General features: G+C 36.8%; 1 protein-coding gene across 1 annotated transcript in view; it reads right to left on the bottom strand.

The window, feature by feature from the left end:
- LOC107190546 (PWWP domain-containing protein 2A-like) overlaps positions 1-19,416 on the bottom strand; it is a 29,733-nt gene extending 10,317 nt beyond the window's left edge. The window contains exon 1 of the mRNA XM_015579361.1: positions 19,042-19,416. Coding sequence (XP_015434847.1) covers positions 19,042-19,196 — 155 coding nt within the window. The 5' untranslated portion in view covers positions 19,197-19,416. The remainder of the gene's footprint in view (positions 1-19,041) is intronic.
- Between the last annotated feature and the right edge of the window lie 592 nt (positions 19,417-20,008).

Below are 20,008 nucleotides of genomic sequence, written 5' to 3'. Positions count from 1 at the left end.
CTACCGCAGCAGAAGCTCACGGCGTGTCTCGAGTGCAAACAGGGGATATAGAAAACAGCTGCTCGTCCGCGGATCTGGAGAGAAAATTCGCGGAAAGGACGAGTCCTACCATCCACCGCTTAAAAATAAGCTCCGCCCTGCGCCTCTTCACAGTTTTCGTGTTTTCAGGCTTCACGGCTTGCTTGGCTCCGGGAGATATTAAATTCGTCGGAGCAGGTCGTTCCACCATGCTTAAAACGATAAGACGGCGTGTCTTTTAGCGGGAATGACTTTGGACAAACGGTCGGGAACAGGAAGACTTTTTCGGTGTGCGCAGAAATTAATATTCTAATTATAAATAATTTCCACAGAAACAAGAGTCGATTTCGTCAAGAAAAAATTAGAAAATAAAAACAAGAACAGTTTTGGTAATTTTTCTTTAGTAAACCACCGTTAAATATTCGGTTAGAAAAACTTACGGTAAAATTATGAACGAAACATCACGTACAGAAAGAAACTTTGGTTTGCGTCTGTATCACGATGATTATAAATGTTTGCGACTCAACAACCGTGGAATTCAATATCAACGATTCACAGTGGTTATTCCCTCAACTTTTTTCAACACCCGCCTTCCACAACGCGGTTATTGGCGAAGAAAGAGCGCCACGTGTAATACCCACGGAGTTGAGGAACTTTTCCAGCCAGGAGGGGTCCGACTTGTTCTCTCTCCCCTCCCTTCCCCTCCGGGAAAAGTTTTAACAATAGACTGAACTGTCTCGATAAAAGTACCATCGAGACATTTTCTTGGGAGTTCATCATTGTTCGCGGTGCAATTCGGTAAAACAATCTCTCGAGTTACGGCTGTTGTCCACAAGTAGCTAAATACCCAAGCGTTCGTAAAAAAAAATAGTATGAAATATATTTACTCCATTAAAAGGTTTGGCAAGGTTAAAAATAAAAAAAAAATATGTTACCCGACTTTATGGATACTTTCTGTTTTATATATGAACCATAAAATTCATAATACACTTGTGATATATTAGATGTATTCTTGTACATTTATAGTAAAGCAAACAAGAAACCCTTTTACAAAGTTTAATATCGACTTCATTTCGATGAAAAAGTAGTTTTATGTTCCGCTTTAATTTTTGAGTTTACAGGTTGATCCGTAAAAAAAATCTAAATCCGAAAAGCTTCAAAGCGTACGGTTCCTCGAAAGGTACAACAACCCGTTTCCCACGTTTTAAACTGCCTTTTTCGCTACGACAAGATTTTGAACTTGTTTCGCGCGACACCTTATTGTGTTACCTGTACTCTGTGTGTAACAGTCGGGGGCATCAAGCAAAAAATATCTGACATTTTCATAAAAAATCAACGACAAAGAGACAACTTCTAGCTTCGAAGAATTATTTTGAAGAAACAACTAAACATCCGCTATACAAGGTACTAATCAAGTTTTAAACTGTAAGTATTTTAAATATCACACGACAAAACTAGTTTCTGAACTGGTGCAAAAATTATACATGTGTTAACAGTTATCCATCCAACGGATGTAAATTTGAGAAAAGAAACCACGAAACAACATGCGCATAAATTACAACGAATTTATTACAAGGACACAGAGATACGGACACCCGTCGTCCGAATTGTACACCTTTCGTTACACGCTGCAACATCCGGCTCGACCAGCTTTCCAACCGACAAAATGGCGGACGTTGTTCGGTCGAGCTCGAGAGAACATCGAAAAATATGAATTTTTTTTCGGCGAACCGTAACGAGAACAGTGACAGTGACGTGAATCACGATGGGGTTCAAAGAAATAGTATTTATAGAGATCGAAATTAAATCAGGCCACCGTTGAATCGGAGCTGTTTAAATATAATACCACGAGAAAGCGTGCTCGGATCTTTTTTAACGGTGTCGTAAGCCATGTTCGATCGATCGTCGTCAATTTTGCACTTTGTTTAAATTTCAATACCGTCCAACTTTCAACTGGATACTCGCATTATTTTCGTTTCAACGAAATCCGAAATGTTACTCCAAAAAGTGTCCGATTTCGCGTGGAATGACCCTGTCTATAACCACCGCCATGTCAAAAGGGTTAAAAAAAAATTAATTTACTTTTTAGTATCTACTGTCTTTAGCAGTTGGGAAATATCGAAATACATAGGTACATACTGTGTTCAGGGAGACTATGATGTCGCAGTGGAAGAGGTATGTATTTCGTGGACTAAAATAGACCCGTTTTTGACCCTAGGATGACTTCCGCTCGGCTGGAGTCCTGCCATTCGTCTAGTCCCCGTCACCCATAGATTGTATCACGTTTGAATTAGGTGGGTTTGTACTATATGAGGGAAAACTAGAGGGAAAAATCGTGTCGACTATTTATTAACAAAAAAAAACACCGCGGAACCTTTTCGTGAGTAAACAAGAAACAGGTTAATGTCACATGAATAATCAAAATGTGGGAGTGGCCTAAAATTTTTAATTAAGGCAAATACATTTATAAAGGTTATCTTGATTATCTAGAAATCTGTACATTTAATTTAAAATTTGATGCTTGGGCATGAAAAAGTTTTAAATAGCTTCAATTATCTAATTAATACCACTTATAAGATTGGTTTATAATAAACTGGTTCATATCATCCTATTAAGAAATAAAATCTAATATACTACCGACTTTAAACTTCGGTGTATATCATGCTCCGCAAAATTCTTATATATCCAGGGACCGAAGAAACTTCCATATTCAATAAATATAAAATTAAAATATCCAATTATCACTAATCTAAACATCTAATATTCATGTAACACTTAATTCCCTTTTAATTTATGACTTCCAACTCCATGAGCAGTTTAATGATTCTAATGATTTTCTAATGCCGTTCATTTCAGCTATCTGAAAATCGTTAAACATGAGGTCAAGAAACTTGTATAACTTGCTGGCAGGAGTGTGTCATGCACAGACACATGTCATTTCAATTAAAAATATAGTTGTTGCCAACTAAAACCATAGTTGTTCAAACTCTGTAATTTAAAGCCATATTTATTATGCAACAACCTAATATAATAATAATAACGACAATTAAACTGTTGCATAAATTTAATCTATCCATTTCTCCCAAGATACAAAGAAAGAGTATTACACCTACACCCCAAGAAACTGATCAAACAAATACCATTTTTACATATAAAATTGCTATACTGCATGGCATACCTATAAAATCACCCTAAAATTTTCAATCCTTACAGATTCTGGTCAAAATAAAAATGAACCACTTTTCTTCCAAGGAATATAATCTATCATTTTCCGGAAAAACATTATGTTTCAATGCGATTTCCGGACATGGCATCCTTGGTTCATTTTTATTTTAACCTGAAATAACTAAGAATTGAAAATTTTAGGGTGGTTTTATAGTTACACCACGTAGTTGTATTATCGATTTACAATGTGTTTTTACAAGCCTGGGTCATGATCAACATTGAATTTTCTCCCTCAAGCAACGTCCGGTCGGGCTCAGTGACAACAATATACTATACGGGTAATATTGCTTTTCCCCGTCGTGAGTCACGGGTACGGACGATTTCCACGACGATTTGCAAGAGGAGTCATTAGGACGACCATCAATCAGTCGCCAAAATGGCGTTGCCACGAACCAAGTTGAACCGCGATACAAAGTCAAGCCCCATGGCTACAGGGTGTTGATAAAAATGTGTGGGACTTCCACAGGAAAGATTCTACAAGGCTGCCCACAAATCACTTTCCCATTAAAAAAATTATAACCTTTTTATTTATAGTATATTCTAAAATTTTTGTTCCGGAATTTTAAAGCCCCTTCTTTAGAAATTTATTATGGAGAAATTCACAATTGGAGCAACGAGTATATAATTAAATTTTATTTTCAAAATATGTACTCCGTTAATCTAACGCTCCAATTTCAAGATTGTCTTCTGTGGGGATGTTTAAAAGACCGACTGTGTATGTTAATAAGCCCCGAATTGATATTTCTATATTGTTTTGTACACATAAACGAACTCTGTCTTTCTTAAAACGTCCCTGGTAGCCGCCTTTATATTATAGCGATAATTAATACATATTTGACACCGGTTTGTATATTAAACCGGTTCCATTGCGAAAGAATATTATTGTTCGCGGAGCAGACTGCTTTCCAGGTGATTCTTCCACTCTAAAAATAAGATCGGTGACTAACACAACCGAGACTTTGGAATTGACGAAGCGTTATTCAAATGGAAAAAACATGTTCGTTACAGTTCAACATTAATTTTAGGATATCCGTGCAACTTTGTTGTGAAAATGAGCTAGTTTTATCTGAAAAATCGAACTATATATTTATCATAATGAAATTACGCTATTTAATATGAACAACATCGCAATTAAAAATGGGGTTGTTTTAACCCTTTCTTAAATAGTGAGTAATAGACAAATAAATAATATTTTATTAAAGACCTCCAAAATCCAAAGATTATTGGTTAAATTGTAAAAGAAAGGAAATTCTTTTCATTGCTACATGATTGAGTAAATAATATTTTTCTATTCATAAAAAATTCCAAACCGATTCCTTGAAAAGTTTACTTTTTTCAGTTGTGTTATTCTTCGAGCAAACCGACATGTTGTAGCGGTGAAGATCTTTATTCTGTCTGTTTTTACACATAATTTCCCGTGATTCACAGCTGTCTCGTGTATTCTGTCTATTTCAAAGTAGTCTCTGATTTCGTTCAATATTCATTTAAAGACGCAAAAAGCTCGCAGAAAACAGTGACAACAGAACTTTGTGGTCAATTTGTCAAACTGTAGAATCATAAACAGCGAACCGTTTAGTTAATAATACACGCGAACACATCTTCACATTTAACAGAATGGTGTGGAATTTGAGGCTGGAAATGATAATGGCGGAACAAAATGGCGTCTCCTTCGGATCGATATGACTGAAGAATTTGCCGTCTTATAAAATTAGATTATTAGCTATCTGAAAGATTAGATTAGTAGCTATCAGTCTGCCTGTCAATTTGTTAATAAATAAACGGGGGAAGTTTCAGTCATTTCGAGAAACTAATTGTACATGGAATGTAAATGGTGTATGTAAATACAGATTGACATATATACAGCGTAAGTTGGAAATATGTACTGTTTTTGAAGAAAATTAATTCCTATCTAACTACAAATATGTATTTTCGTCGTGAATCATATCTTTTACGCGACAAAATACATACTCATTTATTCAAATCTTCAAGTGTACAACTCGTATTATACATTAGTACTTCAAAAATGAAAAATTTATGTAGCACACAGTAATCTAAAAATTCAAATATCCAACAATCCGTCCATTCTTTAGTATCGTACCAATACAGACATTTTTACACCGAGTAATTTAGAAATTGCGCTATGAAGTAATTCAAATATAATCACTGTACAATTGTGAAACCCCAGGCACAAGACAAGAAGAAGGGTAATAGTATTGATAAACTATAAATTTCACGGTGAATGGGATTGTTTTCGGGTCATCCCTTTCCCACGATCGAATCCATATTTCCTCAAAGATAAAACTTCGTATATACATAAACGATTGCGTAATTCAACATAAAACATATCGTACTGTGGCCATTTTATTGACTAGCAGACATTTCACTGGATTTATGGTTGGGCAACAAAAGGCAGACCATTATTACGGAAATTGATAGAATCAGCGAAAAAGTGGACGCGTATTTTTTAACGTGTGATGTGTGGTTCTACTATCACTACTACCACTAGGCTGCCGCTCCCAAAAATATGCTATTGTAAATATAAATACCGAAGAAGCTTTCGGAATGGCCACCACGAAACCTGAGCTTTCGTGATAAATATCGGTGGCATTAGATATACCAATGAATAACCCACTATAATTTTATCAAACTTGACGTTTATAATAGCACAATTGTTTAGTAACACGATTATTTACTAAAACTATCAACTCGAATTCTCACGTTTGGTCGACCAATAATCGTCGATTAATTTTCTTTCCAAATCGATACTTCGAAATTTTTCCAGGATAATTCACTTGATAATGAAACCAAAGCACGTTGTTGCTTACAAAAAATACCAGCTTGAACTCTCATGTTTATTCGACTAACGATCGTCAATTAAATTTTCGTTTTTCTTTTCGCTTTTTTTTTTTTTAGTAATCGGTAATCGTAACTTTTGCACCGAGGATAATCGTTTCACTTGGTAATGAATTCAAAACACGTCGAAGGGGACAAAAAAAGAAAACGAGGAAGACGACAAAAAGACAACACGTTCCCAAAGCTCGCGTAAAAGTCGGTGACTCACGGGTAAGAACAGATTACGATCAGCCGGCACACGGAATACGGCCCCTATTAAGCTCCATAGCTCGATGACAAAGTGGAAGAATTCGTAGCCGTGTGCCCTCTCGGCTCGTTACAACGTAATTAACCGTCGTTTCACTTTCGCCCCGCAAAAGTTCGATCGCCCCTCGAGCAACTTTGTGAACCGGCCTGAAAAGCTGCACAGGTCCGCGGACCAATTAAGAGCACGTTTACGACGACCGTGCCTTTCCTTTAACGAATTACACTCGAAGACGATACTCGCCGAACTTGTTCTTGACGGAAAGACCAGGGACAAACGGAACAATTTGTCTTTTGAAATCTGTAATTTTGCAAGTTTGTAAAATTTTCTAGAAAATCGTACACGATGACGAACCTTGATCATTGGACCACATAATCAAATCTAAAAACTTGGAATATTGTTACCGACACCTTTTTTTTGAAGTAAAACTTCCTTTAAAATCACCCATTTGTTACTTTTTGGAGTAACATTTCGGTTTCTTTGACACTTGGACACGTTGTAGTTTTTAGTGATGTGTAAACGTGTCTCGAAGGATTTTTGAAAATATAAACTGTCTATTTTACAGCTGTCTGAAATATACTGTCAACGTTTTTCCATAAATCATAACTGTTGAACTAACATACTGATCAAAATAAGCTTTGTAATGTGTAAGAGTACCTAATAAAAATTATTTCAGTTAAAACAAAATATTTTTTAACCATTTATTCTGCAATTCTTTTAACGAAATGCAATGTTATAATAGCGGGGCACTATTTAACAATTTGAATGATCCTATACAATGTAGAATAGGATGTACATTTACGAATACTTTCGCGCTCTCACTACACAAAAGGTGTGCAAAGCAGAATGTAATGTACAGAAAACGATAAAAATTTAATAACATCACCGTTATTATTTTTACTCTAGCGAAACACTGAACAAAAAAGCATAAATTTCTATTTAATACCCAGCTTCTTTTTGTTAGCTGAATAAGAAGAACGTAAATGTACACGAACATCTGCAGCCGAGTAATGACAGTTGAAGCCATTATGAGGAAACGCGAGCGTGCTTATTGCTCAACCTAATAAAAGGACGTTGATATAGCCATTCCAAGCCATGGAAACGTCCTTACTGCCGGGGATATCCGTAATGAACACGTCGAAGTGAAAACGACAGGGAACAACAGCGATCCCGGATATTTATATTATTTACAGGCCAGCAACGCTCGACATTCCCGACGATTTCAGAAGCCCCCCACATTTACATAAATATTTGCCCGTTTCACGATGTCTGCACGTTACCAGTTTCTTTATTAATATTTTAACCTAAAGATGGATTTCCATCGATAGTCCAGCCGAATTAGATACGAAATGTAGGTACCATTTCATGAAAAAAAAAATGAATGGTATTTTATCGTTTAATGCGATCATAATTATGATTAGAAATGAGAATCTGTTTGCAGTAACAAATGATTTGCAATAATAAACAATTGGGAACGGTATAACCGTAAATATCGATTTAAAAAACAAGTAATTTCTAAGGCAAAATTCAGCCTTATTCTTTATTATTTCATCACAGTAAAAATGAAAGAAGTTAACGTGTTATGTATAACGATAAATGTAGACTCGAGTCTGATCGATCAGATAAACTTATTATCCATTCCCATTCAGATCCAAATTAAAAAGAACATTATTCCAATATAAAATTATTCCAGTGTAATTTGAATTTAATTATCGCCCCAAGATATAGACTTCGTTCAAATAAAACGAGAAATAATTTCTTGTTTTATACGCAACTGTTATCGTAATTGCCTCGTGTGAAGTAAGATCGCTTTTTACGCAATAGTCCATTGAACATTGTCTCCGGAAACGGAACTTATCATGAAAATTTATAAGTTTTCCCGACTGCTTCGATCGGAACAATAAAGGCTGTCGAACGTACTATGACCTACGCGTAATAAATCGTTACAAGCAACGTCGCCGACTTCCAATTAATAAGTACCCAACAGAACCACAATGTTGTTTCGGTCGTTTTGTGTCGGACACAAATAATCCGCACAACTTTCGCGTGCGTCATCGTCGCGTGACGTTTCAAACAAGAAAATATATCATTTCATACGCCTACTATTCAAAAACAATCGTAATCTATTGTTTCGGTGGGGTCTTCTTCTTCGAACTTAACGCAAGCATTTTTCCAACCAGAAGTTTTTCTTTGACAGTGCTATTCTATATAAAAAAAAATGATAAGTCTCCTTACAATTTCTGTCCTATCATCAGTTATATCAAACGGCACTTATCATGGGACACCCTGTATATCAGTGTCTAAAATTGTAAATCTGCATAAACATCCGCAGTATAACGAGCTAGAATATTAAAAACTCTGAATATTTTAATAATTATATCGTTTATTATAAATGTGTCCAGTGTCTGCTAATTCTTCTTTAATAGGAACGTCGGAAGTAATAATTTCATGAAATAACTGCACACTACCTCCTATTCAAAACGGAACTACAATCCATAGCAATTACTTTTGGCATGATTACACGCAAATAATAGAAGTATCATTCAGCGTTGAGTTTACATAACGAAAAACAACGAACAATTCGTTCCTTTCGGTATCAGCAACGCGAACCTCCGTTTCGAAAGGCAACGATGAATCTCGTGATGCAAACTACACTCTGCGTGGAACGCAATTATGCGTCTGTAACAGCAACAAATTCACCGAAACTAATTCCACTAGGCGGTATAAACTTTCCACGCCATTGTACAGTATTCGAATGTATAATAGTATGTACGTGTGTACGTACAATTCTGCCTACTGTTCGACACAAAATGGCCACGATGTCTGAAGCCTGAGTCAGAAAAGAGCTCCATTGTTCACGTATGTAAATCCAAATGTAATTCGTCGAGGAATACATTCTGTATTATTTAGAAAATCTTGCATACAAATTCGATTTCACCCGTTCTCGATACACAAACAACGGAAACAGAACTTTCCTCGGAGGAGAAACTTTCCAAACACAGTTTAGAACAATTTCATGAATCGTATTCAACTGCGATTGTCCGTATCAACAGGCAGTTCGTAAGTTTTTTTTTCTTTTTTTTTTTTTTAACTGTGTCGGTTAAACAGCATCTCTTGTCGGAGTATATACGGCCATTAACATTTAATACCCGCATCCAATCGTCGCTGGAATATATACGGACCGGCCGTAAATTCACAGGGATCGATCGATACGTCGCAACTGATGTGCTCGAGGGGTGGCTTCGAAATCATTTCGGGGGGCTCCTCTCTCCTTCGAGGACATTGATTTTGTTGCTCTACCCTCTTCCCCCTCTCTCCCTGGATACTGCAGAAAATGCAATCCCGATGAATTCTGGGGCCGATTTCCGGCGAGAAATGATTTACGACGATGGATCCTGATTCTCGGTGAACTCGTACAATAGCGATCTTCAGTGAACTTTCGGGTAGAGAAACTTTCTAAAGATTTTTGGAACACATTCGAAGAACAATTTTGTGAAACATGTACGAGTCTTCAGATGAATGTAGATCTTTTGAAAATCTTCAGAAAACTAATACACCTGCTGTTGATGTAAAACAGAGATATTCAGAGGATGTCTGAAATATACACGATTCAGAGATCATTCGGACGCCTTTCGGAACGTTTCTGTATCTTCAGAAGACTGCACAAGATAGTAAGATGTTGATATAAAATCGTGGTTATTCAAAGGATGTCTGAAGAGTATAACCGATTCAGAGAACATTCAGATATCTTTCAGAATATTCTAAATATTTCAGAATTATTCTGTATCTGATTTCTGATTGTTATTAAATAAGATACTAGTACAATGCATGTTAAAGAAATGTTAATAATATTAACGGTTATAATACTAAATGATGCTGAATCGACAAAATATAGTGAACACGAATTCGAGACTTTTTACTGAAGCGTCGACAACGCGTGAAAGAGGAGCGTTATTTCCCAATGGACCCACAAACTACACCCTATCATGCGACATAATGGTGTCCGTTATTCCCTGCGATGGAGATATTCTTTCAGCCGAAGTGTTAATACGTGGCCTCCGTGTCAATATACTTTTTTATCTGGATAATACCAGCCTTGAACCACTAATGAGTTCTTTTACGGTTTTCCCAATATCGCGATCGTCGCGGCGTCGACGTGGCAAGAACAGCCGCTAGAATAATTCTACTTGAATAGGAGATAACAGAAGAACGAACTGATTAAAGACATTAAGAATAACCGATTAAGAAATTGGGCAATTTTTCATTGAAAAATGTAAATAAAATAACATTATTTTGTAGAAATATAAAAAATGTACATATTATAATAGTAGACACTATATTATAAAAGACTACTACTATTATCATACTGGCTATAAATACGTCAATTTCTTCAAATTTCAGAACGTCGTAGGATCTAACAATAAGTAGAATAAGAAATAGTGACAAAAAAAATATTAGGCAAACCTTTACAATCCTCTTTCAAAACTGTAACATGAAAAACAGAATTTAATGATGTAAATTCGCTGGAAAAAAATGCGAGTAAAATGTTGGGTTAACACAACGTTGGATCCTAATGGGTTAAAGTATCTTATTTCATTTGGTGTTTTCCACTTCCATCAAGGAAAATGCTAAAGCGAAACAAAATAATACATTACAAAATCAAAATGACTAATTTTCCTCTTACAAAGTTCCAGTGTGTATCTTATACCGTTTTCACGAGGAAAAACTATCGGAGCTGATACTCCAACTAAAAAAGTATTCGTTGTTTGTTCAATTATATGTACCCGGTTTCCCTCCTTAACAGATTATTTTGCGTTAATTAAGTTTACTTGTCAGGCAAAGACGAACCGTAAAAACACTCCAAAGGCATTCGGTTGTAAGTAAAGTGCCTCGAACGCAGACGCGCGTTGTAAAGGCTCCCTTTATTCCTTCCTCGCCCTGCCTCGAGCAACCCTTATCTTCTATTTAATGTCTCGATACGATCTTCACTTTCAACGTATTTTTCGACGTTCGTCTGTTCAATTTTGCAACGACGAACTATTCACAGACACGAGAAAGTTCTTTATTACCGAATATGATTTTGTCCATTTGCATGATAATTCGTTCGAACGTGGAAATCGACGAGAAGTTGAAAGGTTTTCCTATTATGTAGAAAGAAAATTACTATCTCTTGTTTCTTGAAGAGAAATTGTTCCTTTAAAATTGTATCTGTAATATATTGTAATAAAATGCATCAGTGAAAGTGTAAGATATAACCTTGCTCTATTGGAATTTTTTAATGTTAACAAAAAAGGATTTTAATGCAGACCTCCGTTAGGGGTTGATAAGCACAAGGGAGAACATAAGTTTCTGAAAACTATTATACAATATTATCTTGATCGATGATTCAATGAAATCTGCATAAACGAAGGCCACGATCGTGTATTCGTAGAAATTATTAAACTTCAGAGTACGCAGTAAAATATTATGTCCTTATAGTAAATAGAGATACGGCTGGATTCCACGCATTTAAATCTCGCGAGTATAGTATCAGGGAAGATTAAATTTACATACTGAAACATTCCTTATCTACTACTCCGGTCTCGTAAATACAAAAGTTCACGAACAAGGAAAGGATGTGCCCCCCCCCCCGCCCTTCATGAAGAAATCTCAAATAACAATTATCGATTTCCGTTCCTCCTACCTTCAACATTATTATTTCATTATTTTTGTATTCTTTAAAGGCGACAAATTCCCTTTACAATAGACATACCTAATAAACAAAATCATGCTTCTTAACTACAATTCAATATTATTATTCGTTGTAATAGACACCTAAATATACAGGGTGATTAAAAGATGGGTCTATCACTCATTTAAATTCGTTTCAGTAACAAAATCCATCCAGCACGTGTACGTCTAAAAACAAAACCTTCAAACCTAAAAATGGTGTGTGAACAGTCCTAAGTGTATAAGGACAATTCTAAAAACATGAGCCCAGAGATCATTATACATACTGCGCGAGAAGTATTACAAAACGGAGAAAAGGAGAGAGCTACAATATGATTAATGAGCGTGGAAAGAAAAATTATAAAAAGAATGTTGTTAATGTAGAAGCGAAGTAAAAGAATTAATAAGGTAAGTTAATGACGGCTTGAGGTATTAGGAAACGTATGTTATTAGTTAATGTAACGAGAGTGTGTGCTGAGTTCAGAAATTCTGTATGTATTTATGTATTTGTATTTGCACCTGCATTATGCAAACGCATTCCGTTCTATAGCCTTTGAAGCCAGAACGAACCCTTCGCCTCACGATAATTTTCGCAACTGCGCTGGCCACGAACATTTTTATGCATCTTAATAATTCACAGAAGGAAAAAAGTGTGCATTTAATCTAAAGGTTAAATATTGATAAGAACACAATAATATTTCGCTTGGACTTACGCGAAACTATAAATATTCATATTTGTTAAGCTCCGTTCGAGGCCTCCATCGCGAGTACGGTCTCGTTATTTTTCTATCCAAAACAAAGAAGACTAGGAGAGCATCGAATAGTTTTACAGTTTTCCAGCGCAGTTTATTTTCTCACAAAAAATATTCTCAAATTGTATTCACAAGTAAATTCTAAAAAGTATAAAAATTCCGTTCTATTGCTGGCAACATTACCTCCGGGACCATTTGGTATATGCTACCCCAGAAGAATTCTGTGGGTCCAATTTATTAAGCGCCATTTTGTTTAAGATATCACTCCCATTCCCAGATTTCGGTAGATAACTCGAATTCCGTGACAGAATCCATCAGGGGGACGCGGAACGTATTATTAGCATCACGATGATACGCTTACGTAATGGAAAAACGCGTCGGGACGCGAGCAGCGTGGTTCCTTTTTATTATGGCGTGCCACGGGAGGCAGACTCCACGATGCACACATGCGCGGCCATCGATCACTGGTTCACCGGAAAAATGTAAATTTTCCTCACGGCGAACCACGAAAATGTGAACGTTGGAAACGACGAAACCGAGTATGAAGTTCAATTTTTTTTTAGGAATTTGTAGCTGTACAACAATTAAACGTAAAACAAAATATAAAAGTGACTCTATTGTACTTCTAAAGGCGCGTCTCCATTATTTTTGCATAGTTTTTGCACTAAGAATTCACCTTTTTGCAAATTAAATTCACCCATTTTCAGATGAAATTCAACCTGTTGCACCGACAAGTTTGCGAAATTCTTGCGAGCATAGTTTCCTAACAGTGTTCACAAACTATTCGTCTGTGAATACGCGCCTTAAGGTAGCACGCCTATAAAAATTCCCATTTTTTTGTAGATCAATCTAATGAGAATTTTAAAATAAAAAAGTATCTCCAGGTTTTTTCCCTTAAAAACTGAATCCCCTTTGACCCTTTCTGATTGAAAATTGTTCATACCGAACGGTTGCCGCCTAAAAATCAGTCTTATGGCATTATTATCGCTATCTTATCGGCAACAACATGCCACAAAGTGCTTATTACTCGCGTTGTTACTTAGAAAGTACTGTTGCAAAGTAATCATACCGTTCAACATGAAATCTTTAATCGTTAAGTCTGCCACAAAGTGCAGTTGCTCCGCGTCGTCGGTCACGGTTAAGCCGCGTCTACACACGGCGAACGAGCACAAACAATCGCAGGAGAAATGAAAGTGAACGTAATCGAGTATGAACAAACACGAACGATCCTGCTTCGATTGATCGACAAACGATGGTTCGCGTTCGACTGTGTCCGTTCAAGTTCAGTCATTAATGTTTCATTTGTTTCTGGTATTTCTTTAGCTATCGTTTTACCATTCAGTACAGTTTCTTAATACATTGATAGCATTCAGTTTCGATTGAGGTTTCTTCAGAGCTATATCGAATGTTCGTGTATCTGCACAGTGTTGTCAGTTGTTTGTTTTATACGTTAATCTACCTTGTATTTTCTTCATATTTTCGTGAGAATTTAAAATAGATGAATTACCCACCATATTACCGATCACTACGGTCACATCCTCATGTAATCATTCAACCGATTCAGCAGCATTATTAATAACATTTATGAAGTATTAAAGCTGTATTGACGTACAACGCAACAGTAATCATTATACTATAATGAAGCATACCAGAGATCACTCAAACACGTTGTAATTGTAATAAAATTAAGTGTTCAGTCCACTTCGACGTTTACTGCAAAGGGGGTTAATTACTCGAACGGTCGGGTTGGCTGGCCGTATTCAAGTTATTCGACCTGTTTTGCTCCGAATACCCGTGAACTCGACGCGACAATTTACAAAACCAAGTTCTTCCTTCAACTATAAGTACTTAACTACCACAGTGTAGCTCGAATATTTCGAATACATACTCGAATATCTCTCTCGTTACGTGATACCGACTCTTCAATTCGACGCGATGAAGAGTACGAGATTATTTCACGGCTTCTTATCGCTCGTTGTACACCGCGATGTTAGCGTTATGGTAATACAATTAAACGAGGGAAAAGATTTCGATAAAATCTACTTGTACCCAGGGATTTGAATGGCGCGCAGCGACATCGGGATTGGTTCGCGTTAATTAAAAATTTCGCTGAACTTCGTGTTCGTAAAATAGAGAAAGAAAAAAATAACACGCAAGTAAAGGGAGGGGGGAAGGGTAAGGTAGCTTCGTGTAATTGGTAGGTCGAAGACTATTCATTAATTTCTTTTTCCCCCCCTTGGGTACGATATTATGAAATTCGTATCTCTGCGCAACCTATACTTTCGTATAAAAATATTTGTACGTTCTATATGGAAGACGATCCGCAATTAGTAGTGTGATGGAAATAAATCAAAACTGAGGAATCAAGTTTTTTCGTAAAACATCTCGGTCTGGAAATAATTAATCTCGAATGATTCTCCAGATTTGCCTGTAGACTGACTAACGATGTGTTAATTGCATTTATAATTGTTGATGGCTGTAATAATATGAAAATCAGGTTTTAATGCCTCACCAGGGTAAAGTAAAGTTGATAATTAGACTGTAAATATTTATGGAAATGAACAATTTGAAATAAAAAGAAAATTAATTTATTGTATTGTTTTTTAGTGTTAAAAATAAGATAAAAAGTATTATTAATATTGAGTACTTGTTTCGATCGTTCTCACTGATATGAATTCAAGATAATTGCATGAAATCCTCATTCATTAATAAATCAGGATAACCAGAAGACAGAAACAGGGGCTGCCTTTACGTATTTAAATATTTCAAATATTGTTAAATTATTAATAAACATTATATACTTTTTAACAGTATTGCTGCATAAATTATGCAGTATTTTCATACACTGTTATTTAATTACGAATGACTCGAATAACTGCATATTCATGTACAGTAAAATTCCAAACACACAAAATCAATCACTGATAACACTTAATCAACCAACGTCGAAAATTACGTGGTGCGTACAATTAAATATTCATAGAGTTAATCAATTTGTTATCCAGCTCCAAAAAGTTAATATCAAATAATTTGTGAAACACCAGCATAGCAACGAAATTATGATCGTCCCTTCGTAAATTACAATTGACAGTTTCGTAAGTTACAATTAAATGTGTAATCCGAAAGAGCTTCGATACATACACACAAACACAACGTCATATCTCAGACACGAGAAAAACTGATTTTTTTCGCACATTCCCCAATCGATCTCAACTCTTTTAAAGCGAATTAAATTATAAACGAGTATTGATGTCCCGTTCGGGACGTAAAAGAGTTTTAAGTATCTATGTAGAATCGGTTCCGTGTCAAACTGAATATTTTCACCGCGATGGAGTGAAATCAGCAATGACTGTACGAACAAGGTAGTGCTCGCTCCGCGAAGAGTGTGACTCATGATGTCAGAGCCTTTTTCAAATCCACAGGTAATATCTACATCTCGTGAGTTAATCTCTTTAGAGACATATGATAGATTTAATGTACCTATAAACAAGAAAAATATGAAAATGGCAAGAATATTCCATAATTCATAGACGTAATCCCATTTCTTTCAAGTCCCCACAATTCTATGCGATGGCTGGCTTAAAAAAAAAATGACCTCAATTAATATAATTATCTAATTATTTTAGTGAATATATCGCCAGTTTTTCAAGATGAACACAAAAATACGAACTATGAATATTCAAACGTATGAATAATAATCGCCTCTATTTTAGTTTACTTTCATTTCTTCTTATACTTCATCTCTGTTGTCTGATTTATTTGCATGCAGTGAAGACCGTATTATTATTTTTCAAAGTTACAGTAATTAGAAGAATATTAGTCTTTTTTCTCTAACCAGATTTCTTTTTCGACAAAGTACGTTTCTATAATAAAATTCAGGTAGTAGTTATTAAAAATATGATGGTGCTTGTTAAAAAAGCTGAAGAAACAGACTGTTCTAATGATTCTTACCGCTCGGGCCGTATATTACCCCGCTCCGCCCGGTAAGAAATATTGGAGCACTGTGTATAATGAAGTATTAAATGTAGTTTTGGATACAAGCTGTAAGGTCAAGAATATTCGATTAATCATAATTCATGTTATTTCAGCTTGATAAATGAACAGAAATGGCGTTCCGAATATGGACTAATTAAAACAATTAGATAAACGTGTTAATTCAGGTGAAGAAATTTTTTAAAACCAGTTACCTGATGTGAAAGTAGAAACTTCACTTCATTGACTTCAATGAGAAATAAAAACTTGTGAAGCAATTGTAGAATATAAATTTAAAGGTTAAAGAGATTAATTATGTCTCTTCCACCACACAGTCAAAGCCATATGGCAGACACAGAATCATAATTTATTCTATCTTAATTAAACACCTCTTTTTTCATTGGCTATAAGAATAAAAAAAAACAACAGAAAATTTGTAAACTTAAGATAAAAATTTTATTTTAACTCTGAAGTGAGTATTGTATCATTTCACACACCTAAAAAGTATGTAAAGGAAAGTCATAATTAATCACATCACAACTATTCTGCTATTCCACTTGTCTGTATAAAGTATCTGTTAACAGGGCTACATATTAATGAACCCATTAAAAACACAAACTTCAAACTTATGGAAGTGCTGTACACTTCCTACTACATACCTGAAAACATATGACCAAACTTTCAGAACTATAATTTACCTATTCCACTTAATTACCTACCCAAGTAGGTATGTATGTATAAACCTACTGAGAATGGGAAAAAATGAAAACAGAATGAAAACATAGGTTCACAATAAATCCACACTGTAGTTCTAAATTCAATATTACACTACTTATATCACACACCAAAAACATATGGTCAATTTTTAGAATGCTAATCTACCTAACCCTAGTTACTCCCTTTCTACTCCAAATACCTATATCTTAATAAGCACAACAAAAAAAAAACAAAATAGTATGAAACTTCACAGCAGAGTCAACATTTTAAACCCGAATGTAATATTCCACTAGATATTCCTACCACATGCTGAAGTCCATATGGTCAAACTTCCAGAGCCATAACTCATCCCCTCCCAACTAGTCTATTACCGCCACAAGTATCCATATAATCTGACCACGAAGAAACAACGTCGCATAAAATAAATCTATATATCCCCTGTCGAAAGAACGACAAAGAAAGGGTGGGCAGGGGGAGTTCTCCCAGACAGAATGTTATGTTTATTCGTCGAATAAATAGAATTTGAATGAACGACCGCGATGCTGGTTTCTTTCACAATCGTAAAAATTTCCAGCGAGAGCTTCGTGCAAGTCACAAGACACGAGTCATCGTAAAACTACTTCCGTTTGCAGAACAAAAGCCGCTTTACGAGAAGACTTACGACATGCGGGGCACGTAACTGCACGGCCAAACGACTACCCCGTTTTCACGGAAAATCTTGCAACTTGGAACTTATATATCCCCGTCACGGAACGACAGGGTTTTCTAATCGTAAAAGAAAACCCAGCACCGGGACCCGAACCCAACCGGAAGTGTCAACTTTTACGGGCTAAATCACGGTCCCGTCGAAACGTGGATCCGTCCTGATTCAGCAGTCAAAAGTCCACTGTGTACTACTGCGACGTTTACAAACATAGAACGACAACCGAAAAGTCCTTCCCCAACGAAACAGTCACAGGGCATGGCAAGAAACATAATGCACACTTGAAAACACATTATCCCCGTAACGATCTCATATACTGCACTTAATACATGACAATTAAACACTGATCCCACACGCGACAAGTCCGTAACGTGGTAACTAAAAGCGACGGTCAACGCTAGATTTCCAACGTCGTGCGTCGCTCACCGTCGGCCCGAAATACGGGTAGCCTTAATTACGTACACAATCGAGCTGGGAATTCAGCGATGAGACCGTGTACCGTCTGTTGCGTTTTTATGTTGCACGTTTCACAGAAGACACCCACAGGGGGCCCCCTTCTTAAACACACTTGTGTATGCACACGCGAGAAAACAATCGCTACCGAACAGGTTCGACCACGAGGAACAGCATGACACTCTCGCTGGGGAGACTCCTTTGATCTTGGATCGGTGTGTGGACGAGTTCGGGTTCGAACAAAGCTCAACCGAACGATGCTAGAGATCGGTGTGAAGGGTTCAGGGAAGAATCCGGTGTTGTGTGCAACAGTGAGAAACAGAGGCTCGGGGGATTAGAGGGAGAGGCAGAAGAGTCGGAAGACACGAAGAAGTTCACGTAGCAAGCACGCTTACCTCTTGGTGGCGTCGAGCAACGCGCCCTGGAAGCACTTGGCACCGTGAACGAAGGACACGACGACGATGTCCGGTAGCGCGGACTCGACGGTCACGAGGATCTTGTCGCCCCTGGCGAGCGTGAGCGCGGACAGGGCCACCGTGTCCGCCGCCATCTTGGCTCGTTAGAATTATTGCTCCTCGCCGTGTCGAGGCCCCGTCGTCTCTCTCTCAGCGGATGACGTGAGGAGCGGCTGGGGCTGCCTCACTCTCCTCCGTGTGTACGGAGGCCATGGGCTCTCCGTGGCATGCCTAGGGGTGGGGGAGACAGGAGGGCAGTCTCTGGCTGTTTTGCTTGCTTGCTTGCTCGCTCGTTCGCTCGCTTGCTTTCCTAGCAGCCACCACTGCCAGCCGCGCCGCGTTTCACGTCCATGCACAGCTGGGCACTTGCGCCGCAACGCGCATGCGCCACACTCTACTCCCACTACGTTCCGACAGGGGCGTAGCGATCACGTCTCGAACCACTTGGTATTTCTAAAATGATAAGTATTTTATTGGAATTATCTCATATTGTTAAGTTATATGTATCAATTGTCTTGGATAAGATTTTAATAAATTGTTATTAAATACCTTGTAAAATATTCTTTATTAAAGGCGTTGAGCTGTAGGATTTTGAAAACCTCGTTCCATCTGAAAAAACATTTACTGGCTAAAATCGTTTTATATCAGTGAGTTAGATGCATCGGCTGTGTTCGACAATATTTCCATATGTTATTAATAATAATACACAGTAGAAATGCAATTTACTTTAGGCATTGATAACTAGAGTTTTGACTCTCTGTCTTTTGTCTGACATCAGAATTACTATTTACAATTGTATTATTAATAAATTAAATATAATATGTAATACTACTTTACTTCTTTATTGCCAATAATGTCTTATACAAGAAACTTTTACTCTTTTGTTGAGAACATTGATGCAATATGT

This window comes from Dufourea novaeangliae, unplaced genomic scaffold (genome assembly GCF_001272555.1).
Source record: "Dufourea novaeangliae isolate 0120121106 unplaced genomic scaffold, ASM127255v1 scaffold187, whole genome shotgun sequence".
In the NCBI taxonomy this organism is placed as follows: Eukaryota; Metazoa; Arthropoda; class Insecta; order Hymenoptera; family Halictidae; genus Dufourea; species Dufourea novaeangliae.
Note: the sequence above shows the minus strand (reverse complement) of the source record. Positions and strands in the feature narration are given on the sequence as shown.